Here is an 11,182-nt window from a genome sequence, read left to right as displayed (position 1 = left end):
TGCACTTACCTACTTGCATATAAGAAACACAATTACACAAATCTGAGGCCCAGACCTAAAAGGTTTTAGCGCCACTGATTTTTTAAGTGTTTTAAAACAATACTACAAATCGAGCGGGTACGGTATAATTAATTTTAGTAATAAACGAACTATCCCAGTGACAGTTAACTCCTTATATAAAAATATATTTAGTTATGCGTTTAAGCGCGTAATAATTTTACATACATTTAACTTAATCATTTAATTAAATCATTAGATTATAGAAATATGCACCTAATACTTATGATTTCTGCTTTGAAATGTAAAAGGACTTTTTAACCGACTTCAAGGAGGTTATCAGACAATTTAATTGATTTTTCGTGTATTTTCAAGCATTTTCCGTCTGTGGACTGATTGAGATGATCCACGATCAGTTATAGCCTAATAGTATTATCATTCCCCCTTTATGTTAACAAACTTACATACATTTCTCTTCGGCCAGTCAATACAAATTAAAAATATTTCCCACTTTTTGTGTATTTCAAAGTTAAATTTTGTGTTAAAAAGGAATTTACTATTCTAGACTCAGGGGCCGTTCATGTATTACGTAATTTATCCCCCCCCCTCCTCTTGTCATCAAAAGTAAGCAAAGCTCTTAAAAATAATAGTATCTAAACATATTTATTTTTTTGTAGGAATCCTCGAAAATGGATTTCGCTTTCAAGTGTACCCACACATTTTCTATGCTTGAAATGTGTAAAAGTTAATAATGACTGTTGACGCAATCACCAAATATGAAAATCAAAGACCTGCCCCAATAGTGCTTACGTAATACTTGAATGCCCCTCAAACCTCGCAAGAACATTGTTTATATTATCGCAGACATAGTCGCGGGTAACAGCATCTATATAGCAAGGGAAAGCACGGGAACTAGTCATATAAATTGACCAAATATGTGACCCCAGGGCAGGCACGACTCACGAATACTCACCATACCTGGCAGATGCAACTTTGTATGCAATTTCAAACGCTTATAAGGAAGCGCAGTTGTTGAATCGAATTGTTATGCAATAGGGTTTTGTTAGAGCCGACTGCCAAAGGAGTATATTGGCATCAACGTGATGATCAAGTACATAATTTGTTTAAGATTAATTATATAACTCTAAAATGCACAAAAACTATAATAGAAATTCTCGTTTTTTTTGATATAACAAGAGAACTGAATGTTTTCTTTTTGAAGTGAAACTTCTTTATCGGGGTTGGAAAAAAAATTTGTGTAACATTTTTTCGTTACGCGTCACATTTTTCGGTTACGCGTCACATGTTTCGGTTACGCGTCACATTTGGCCGTTACGCGCGTCTTTTTCTTGTCCCTACCAGGGTTGATTCAAAGAGATTCTAAACCATTAATAACAAAAATGTATAATAACGATAACAATGATACTAAAAATTCTATTACAATTTATGAAATTCTGTAATAATCTTAGTGGTAATAAGGTAAAATGAAATAATTGTATTATTTGTATTCAAGTCTGTGATATTAAAAGCCTTTTGTTAAACTTTATCTAATTTAACTTTATTTAACCAATTTCTGTAAAGTTGCATATAGATAAATTTCGAAAAATAAGGTCATACAGAAGTTTCACTTCTAACGTGTGTACACTAGTACACGCACATTTTTATTTATGTAGGAGGCAAACGGGCAGGAGGCTCATCTGATGTTGGACACTCACATTGCCAGAAGGCTCGCAAGTGCGTTGCCGGCCTTTCAAGAATCGGTACGCTCTTTTCTTGAAGGACCTAAGTCGAATTGGCTCGGTAATACTTCATCATACATCACATAATTAGTTTATACAGTTTCTTGTACATACAATACAAGATTATGTGAATTTAGTTTTAAATGTATAAAAATATTTTTTTTTCATTTTGTCTGGACGGGACAGTGCTAGATTTTTTCCGAGGCGGTATAAGGTATCATTAAATATCATTAGTGTGACACAAGAATGAATCGCAAAATATATTGCTAAGCGCAAATCTGGAAGACGGCTAACCTATTCGAGTATTTTTAATTCCTAAGGATGGAGGACTTTTAATTGGAATTAAACATTATTTAGGTTTTTATCCCGGAAAAGCGAACAGTCCTTATCCAATAGCATAGCAAAATCTTCAATATGTTGGTACGCAGCTACTAAAAAGGTTTAAGCTAACTAAAAGGGGGCAGCTAGTTGTATATAAAACTCAAAACAAGAAATTAAAAGTGCTTCTGACAGAATTAGCAAGTGCACTCAATCATAATATATTTGACATTAAGTGATCCAACCAATTCAAGACAATTATGTACGCAAATAAGTCTCTGTATGGTAGTCTGATTGTTACTGACCCCTGAATGGCTGTCGTCAGCGGATCACTTTGGGATCCTATTTATATGCAACCGATGTATAGCCACATGCGTCATAAATTATAATAAATTCATAAACTAAATGACTTTGTAATAAATTATCAAAAAAATAAAATAATGTGTTCTCAAGAATAGATAAGTATTTGCAGACATTAGGAAAGTTGCAACAACGCCAGCCATGAGCCAGACAGAGAACAAAATTATTCTCTTATAAAAAATTACTGACAAAAATCTTTTTCGCAACGTAACGTAAATACGTAAATATTTTTATAGCGTGAACGGACATATACGCTTATATTCATTACATGCTTTATATTAGCTTCACCTGTATGTATGTAACCGACTCCTTCGGACTTGATTTTGACCCACTTTAAACGGACAGATTTAATTCAAACTTTGTACACTTATAAAGAATCAGCGACAATATAATAATTTTATAGGTTTATCTCGAAAAAACAATGAAAATTTTTTTAAGTCCACAAAGCAATACGATTAAATTGAGACAACCCGTATTGCTGCTAGGACTAAAAAGTGGAAAATAAATATAGTTTAAAAAAACTATAAAAATATGGTACAGAGCGCCCCACGCTTTTTCACAACAATACCAGTATTTTTTGTTCATTACCATTTTCAGCCTAAATTAGGAATTATTTTTAACTTTTTAGTTTGATGTGCTTTAAAAGCGTGTTTTATAGTTTTTTTAAACTATATTTATTTTTGAATATAAATTTACGAATTGTGTTTTGTGTCTAAAACCCCTCGTCTCGTCTCGCGATGTTGCTAGTCAGACTATTTGACTTAACATTGTTAAATGCTTTGAACCTATATTCCTACTGAAATTCCTATATATGACACACTCACTCACACTATGAACTCAAATCTACTTCGTTACTGCACTAATAGTAATGTAGATATACGAAAAATTCAGTTAAAATATATATTTGCACAAATTATAACACCTAATGTTACTTAGAAAAAATTCCCACCGCGCAGGTGTGGAGTGAAATGCATACCACACCGCTGACTCAGCGCTTATAATTCACAACCCGTTGCACCCTACTTCGCTTCAGCAGAATTACTAAAAAATCAGTAGTTTATAAGGTCTCGTAGCAATTGCAAAAAAAATTCACGCAACCGTACGATAGGACTTCGAAGCGGCTATGATTTAGACTCTAAATTGATTTAAAAGTACATATTCAAACACAAGGATTTTTAAATAAATAAAAAAAAACCAGATTAACTGCCCATTGAGAGCGTGAGACTCATCATTAATAAAAACAATACAATTTAAATGCCTTGCAAGGTGTAGGAAGTTTGTACGCCAATCGCTAAGGTTTACAAGTTTCAAAGATTTTAAAAATACACAAAAACTCGTGATGTTCACAGACAAAATCTAGCCAATTTAACAAAGACCTCATAAAATAATAACCAATATATAAATGTCCAATGAAATATTAATAGGGATCTTAATACCACAATCATTACCTGATCTATTGATGATTATCTTTCAACAATAGGCAGTAACTATACTATTTTATTAACGCAGCGAACAAATATTGTTATAACAATACCTTGCGGAGTATAATTTACTAAAACATTGAGCAAATAGCATAAATATGAGCGTAACTAGATAGTTGTAATGACACGATCGTTAGGGCTGGTGGCTAAAGAAAATCGGGCTGTAGATACGTACGCGATGTTGTGATATTTGGGCATATTTCTTAGCGAAACTATATCTAGGTTTAATTTACATGAAAAACTTGAGAAACTTAATTTTTTTTTATAGATTTTTGAAGTGAAACTTCTTTATCGAGGTTTGAAAAAAATTTAGTGTAACATTTTTCGGTTACGCGTCACATGTTTCGGTTACGCGTCACATTTGACCGTTACGCGCGTCTTTTTTGTATTCTATTCTATCTATGTCTATGATAATAAAAACCTTTATTTAAACTTTATCTAATTTAACTTTATTTAACCAATTTCTGTAAAGTTGCATATAGTAGATCATTTTTCGAAAAATAAGGTCATAAAGAAGTTTCACTTCTTACGTGTGTACACCTAGTACACGCACACATTTTTTTTGTTAAGTGATACCCGCCGTCAATTGACGCTTTCATGACCAACGGGAAAGATTAATACGCTCTTATCTTGAAGGATCCTAAGCCGAATTGGTTCGGAAATACTTCAATACTTCAGCTGGTTCCGCATAGTGGTGGTACGCGGGAAACGTGGAACAACGTGCACGTTGTGGAACAACGGATGTCGAGATGATAAGATATTTTGATATATATTTAAGCCTAATTTAAGTTAAATATTGAAATTTGTTAAACATAATGTGAAACAAAACCTGAGATTCTTTGTTATGTTTTCCAGAATAACGGCTTAACGGTATAATACAAAGGCTAAAGTGATTAACCAAATGTTGACTATGAATTCCTAAGCATTTCCTTTCTATACAGCAATTATTTTATAGTTCCTTAATCTCAAAATCAATGGCGTTTTACAAACAAATTTTAGTAATAGCAGCTCTTTTATACGTTATTAATGTAATAGAATTTGACAACCCTGAAGGAGGGATGTAATTTAGTCCGGAGCCAATTTAACGGAACGACGCGTGTCGTCGGCGCGCGCGCATTGCGCAAATATCTACTGCATGGCACTAAAATAAAGGCGAAAGCGATTGAAGCATCTAAAACTATGTATTCTTAATAAGATTTGTGTATACATATAATGTAACAATATTCACGGTCGAATGACTTTCAGCTTGAGAATTTCTTTAAACAATTTAATTTCAAAACGAGATTTTAGACTTTATCAAATTATTAAAATGCACACATGTTACTGTTACGATCAGTTCGTCCCTTTAAGTTATTTATTAATAGTAGTTCTCGCTTAAGTTTATCAATAAGACAGCACTCTTTAAACAATAGTATTACAGCGTTTGTTTACTTGCAGTTTCCCTGTCTTTTCACGAAATACCTCTAGTCAACACCGGTCACACTAACTGTAATTTCTGCTCATTATCCGCTAAACAGATAGTCGTGTAACATGTCTAACTCATTATCTTGACATATTTTATGCTTTGTTATTACTGTACTTAACTGTGAATAAATACATATTAATAATAAATTTCTCATGTTACAGCGAACCCTTATGTATATACTAGCTAATATGTATTTTGTGACTTACATAATCCGTTCACCAATTCAATTAGTTTAGTATTAAGTGTCGAATTGGTGAATATATTAAACTATTTAAGCTTTTTATTTAATAATATAAGCTTACCGCTAAAATCAGCGTCTTCCATTGATGTCTGGCTGTGAAGCGAATATCTATTCGTTGTCTTCGTAGATGGCGATCCCTGGGTGGAACCAGCCACCACTCCCAAACTCCTGTACCCTTCATCGGACACTTCTGAACCATTATCGGATGCACTCTCAACTGCTGGAGCGGGAGAAACAGGTCTTGGACTCTTATTTCGTACGCCCAAAGGTGTTGGTACCAGGTGATTGGTCGTCACGATTTTGGTCCTTCGATCCGGAGATGAAGAGCATCTGCTAGGACTGTGTGTTCGTGGTGCTAAATGCTTTCTGCTAGGACTGGCACCTCTATCTATGTCTCCGAAATATGGTAGACTGGTCGGGGCATCTAGTTTGTAATTGGATTGATACTGGAGGCTCCTTGGCTCGTCGTTGTAGAGCTTGGATTGATATGGCATGGAAACTGGTTCGTAGGCTTTGAAGTCTGGTCTTTCGTAGGTAACTGTAGCGCCAGCGAGGTCCTGCTTAGGTCTCGCAAGCCGAGCTGAGAGTGATGTTCTGTGTTGTGCCTTGCAACGGCATGGATCATGTTTATCCAAGTAGTGTGCCAATGTGTCCCAGCCACCACCAACTCGAACCATAACATGCGAACGTAAAATCTGGAAGAGAGAGCATTTATGTTAGCATTGTTTCAAAATATTAATTATTTCGCCTCGTCTTTAGTGTAAAAATATTTAGTTATTCACACTTCATTACCTTATACAAAAACATATATATAAAAAAAGCAGGTTACATAAGTTATTAGGTAACAGGCGGCGTTATCGCTAACAAGCGATTTCTACCAGGCAACCCTAATATGGGTAAATAATATTATTAAAATATATTTTTACCCTATTCAGTTTAAGAAACAAGCAGAACTGTGCTATCTCATAACTTATCAGCAAATTCATATTTTTACGTACAATTGTCATGATCTTGTGCAATAAGGTCACAATTTCAAAAACCATATGTTAACACCATAAAAGGCCCCGGAAACACTTGACGGTAATTACTACCACGTGGCTATAAATGATTTTAATCCATTAATGGATCTATAGATCTATTTTGTGCGCCTGCGATGAATCATGGACTGGTCGTATCCGTATACGGTCATATGAAATGCACGTTTGGTTGACCTTTGTCCAGTGTATCTTGACACATGCTATTTTTGGAACGTTTGATAATTTTATGATGTAAATATAAGGTATTGTGTAGCGAGATTTATACCACCATTTCGCAGTTAAGAGATAATGTTATAATACTTTACGCAACCCTGATATATTGACAACATTATAATGTACCTATGAACAGTATATTGGTGAGGTTTGAGTCGAGTAGCTATTGTTTTTACACTTAGTCGAAACTTAGAGCATATTAATTTATTCCTATATTGGATTTTGAGTTACGGGAGCCATAGTTCGCCCTAAGTCTCGACCTTACTAAAGAAAGGGAACATTATGCCAAGATCAAAATAGTATTTGCTAAAACATTTTAAATTTAATACAAATCAAACATTGTTTATACCCTGTGTACGGTTACTGTCATTAAATTGAATGCTTAATAAATGCGAATTGCAATTAATTACAAGCAACACTTCCTGCTCACCTCCAGACACGTTAGACGCTATTTATCAGTAAAAAGTGATTTATTGCCTGTCCGTATATCATTTAGGGTTGATATCTTATAACAAAAACACCACAAGCTTTCTTTATCAAGGAGCTTAGGTGGTCACAGTGAATAGAGAAGAAAACAAGCTTGTGACAGCCTCATACCATAATTCTTAACACGTCTAAAAATAAAAGATTTTTTATGCAATGAAATTTTTGATACTAATTGCAGGGTTTTGAATGAATGAAGAGAAATTTGCTAGTCATAGATTTTTCAACGGACCATTAAGTGCAAGAGCTAAGAAATTTTTTCAAGTCATCTCTTGGGTATCCTTTGAGGTTCTCTCGAGGCTCAATAGCGCTTGAAAGTCATTGTCTAGATTCGAGTTTTTAGACGACGCTTACTACGCAAGTTGGTATTAACAATCGCTTAATAAAACTACTTACTTATACATTCACATATATATTTTGACGGATTTATGGTTTATTTTTTTATTAAAAAGTCGTTACATTAAAATAAAAAAACAATATAAATTATTAGGGATGCAACAGGCAACCTTATCGCTAACAAGCGATCTCTTCCAGGTTACATAACAAAAAACAAAAAAGATCAAATTAAAATAAAATTACAAGTAGCACGGAAAATTTATAGAATTCATATCATGAATTACAAGGCAATACAAAAGAATAAGAAAATACGTGAATTATAGAAGTCACGATTGAGCAGGGTAAGATATGTTTAAAAAGTGTTTTTGTGAAGTTATTATTTCGGTGATATATTTCACAATAAGTGGAAAACATAGAGAACGATTTATTGTACTTTTCTTATATTGTTTAAGTTGTAAGCCTCTTTTAATTTACAGAAATAAAATACTAGGACTACATTTAGAAATTGAACATCGTAAAGTTTTTCAAGGAGTTTTTCTAGGACCTGTGCAGAGGTCATATAGCTCACGAAAGCGGTTTGCTTGATTCTGAACACTACCTTGACCTTGCGTCAAACATGGAGTGACAGAACCCAAACTATTCGTCTAGTTTGTATCGGATTACCTTTTTTGTGATATAGTCATTAATCAAATCAACACAACTTTACTTCTTCAAGATTTGAATTCAAGCCAAAAAACACATTTATTTAGAATCAGCATAGATTCTAAATAAATGTGTTTTTTTGACGTGATAACGTCTTTAAAATCGTTTTAGTCGGGTGACATGTTCAGAAACTTGTGTCACACCAAAACCTCACGAGCGCGATCGCAGGTATAACGAGAGAGAGACGGACCGATCTCCTGTCTCATCTCGAGCGCTGCCAGTCATTCCGTGAATGTATGAAGAAAAATGTATATCATAGTCGAATAAGTAAACTTGTCATTTTACACCCGAAATTTATCATCAAAAGTGTGAATAAAACGATAGATGTAATTTAAAATTTGAAAAAATTGTTATCTTTATTAATTCCTTACTTCCCAAAAACTTATATCACCAATAAGACGTTATCACGTAAACATCTCGATCGTAAACCTACTTTACAAACAACCAATATTTTTTTATTTCAAGTATATGTTAATTATACAGAGAATCTTTCTATTTATATATAGCACATGTAATGTATTTTATTATATATTGTATTATATACATATTCATTAAATATAAGAGCAGCATTTTAATGTGTTAAGATAATATTCTTCCGTTCATTATAGATGAATGACAAATACACAATCGCTACAATTTAACAAAAAACTTTAAAGTATTTTTCAAAACAACTTACCCGAACAAAAATCAGCAGCTTTGTGTCCCCAATCCTGTATTTTCCCTCAGAAACCCTCACCATTGGGAACTGTGTGGGACAGGAGCACCTTTCTACCAAGTCCCTGACCCTCTCATCCAGACTTCTCAAGTCATTAGTCACCAACTGCGGTTGCGGCCCAGACGGAACCAGTCCCAGTGCCGAGTCATCTGGCCTTAACTCTTCTCCGGCTAACTCCCTTTCAATCTGCTTCTCCATTTGAACCAGCAAGGGTGCTGGCATACCGAGGACAGCTCCTTTTCTAGCAACCTCCAAGAGACAAAGAACCACGTGTTTCTCATTTTTCCTTAGGCACAAATCGTCAGTCTCAAATAGGAGACATTCCAGGATACCTAGTGCCTTTCTGCACCAGTCGATAAAGTTTGACAGATTGTCTCGGGCAAAAAAGGTTCCCGCTTTAGCGGCTGGGAGCATATTAACTGGTGGCCGGGCTCGAAGGGCTCTGGCCAGGGTTATAGCTTCTTCTGTGTCAGTGTTGAGGGATTCCAAAATCTGCTTCGCTGATTCACGGACTGCGTTCGCGTGCTGTAAAGAAATATTTTTGATTATTATTGGCACTGGTACATTGTGAATTTGGTTGTAAAGTCTTGAACTTTTGTTTTAGAAAAATTTAAAATATTTTACACTTAACAAGTGGATTTAGGTAAAGTACAATATTTATAAACAAACGCGTTAAGATTTTATAATCTATTTAAAAATTTTCTTTAAAAGTGTCTGTATTTGAAAGGTGTATAATATCAACACAAAAAATTCAAACGTCTCTTTCACACGTGGTGTTAATAAATTTCATGACTACTCATCTTAAATAATTCGCACTTTCTTCTAGCAAATATCAATAACAATATTAGCGCCATATTTGCACAGACAATTTCTGCGCTGTCAATTTAAATCGAGAGCGCAGGCGCCGAGCCAAACCAATTTGTTGCCATATCTGACGAAGCTAGCTAACGAAGTTTTTTAGCACTTTCTATACATGTCGTATTATGGTAGAAACGCACGCCCAATTTGGACAAAGTACCATTTCTGTAATATCTAACTTTGAAATCAAATACAGCAAACAACTCATTAATGTTGTATAAATAAAAATACACTTATATGAATGGAGGGAGTGGTTACACATGTTAACATGTTATATTTAGTGAGAAGAAATCGTATGTTGCAATAACTTTCAATATGTTTTCTCTTAACAAATATTGTTTATAGATTCCGAAGATTTCTTAATAAATCTAGTTGTTTTAATATCTGTTGATTCAATGAAGGTTGTACATATAAATAATTTGCGAAAATGGCAATCATATGAAATTTTAATCTCCTCTGTGTATTTTTGTTTAGTACGGTTTAGGCACTCGCCCGGTACCGCACAACCCTCCCAAAGGCCGAGAACAAATTTAAATTAAATTAAAACGTGCCCTCGAACCGGGAATCGAACCCGGTACCCCTCATCTAGCTGCTGCCACTTAATAAGACCGCTAGGCTATGAGGCCCCTCTCTGTGTATATTATTTATAACGAAATATAATATATTATAGAGAGAAACATGATTTGATTTTGGAAAAGATATTATAATGCACAAACGTTGACTACTTGCAGATGAACTCTGGTTTTGTGTCCTCGTTATGAACATAAAAATATCGAAATGCCACTGAACTGAATTTCGAATATACCAAACGCAAGTATTTATTTAAATCAGCCTTAACATTAAAAACCAGTAGCCAAATAACGTCCGCGGAGCGTGTAATAAGCACATTAAGTAATTTTACATGATTATTATCTGAAAGGGGCCAGTATTTTAAGCAATACACAAAATTGTTTACTTTCTTAATACCTTTATCATAACAAACCTTTAAAAAGAGATCTCATGAAAGAGATATAAGATATAACTAATAATTAAGAGAGAGCTTAATGAAAGAACTTCAGAGGGGAAATGATTTAACTATACGTATCTCGTAAGGCAGCGAATATCTTTATATATATAATTCTTCTGTGAGTGTGTATGCCACTGAACTTCTCTCAAACGACTGGACCGATTTTGATGAAATTTTTTGTGTGTGTTCAAGGGGATCTGGGAATGGTTTAGATTCACAAATCAGCCCGGC

The 11,182-nt window shown here is 34.3% G+C and overlaps 1 protein-coding gene across 2 annotated transcripts in view; it reads right to left on the bottom strand.

Annotated features, from left to right (window-relative positions):
- LOC125056489 (GAS2-like protein pickled eggs) overlaps window positions 1-11,182 on the bottom strand; it is a 115,445-nt gene that overhangs the window by 4,180 nt on the left and 100,083 nt on the right. For both annotated transcript variants that reach the window (XM_047659622.1, XM_047659614.1), the window contains exons 3-4: window positions 9,049-9,612; window positions 5,663-6,296 (exon numbers count right to left, since the gene is read on the bottom strand). In XM_047659622.1, the coding sequence (XP_047515578.1) occupies window positions 5,663-6,296; window positions 9,049-9,612 (1,198 nt within the window). The remainder of the gene's footprint in view (window positions 1-5,662; window positions 6,297-9,048; window positions 9,613-11,182) is intronic.

The sequence above is a fragment of the Pieris napi genome, chromosome 2 (genome assembly GCF_905475465.1).
Source record: "Pieris napi chromosome 2, ilPieNapi1.2, whole genome shotgun sequence".
Classification (NCBI taxonomy): domain Eukaryota; kingdom Metazoa; phylum Arthropoda; class Insecta; order Lepidoptera; family Pieridae; genus Pieris; species Pieris napi.
This window is presented reverse-complemented; position numbering and strand designations above follow the sequence as displayed.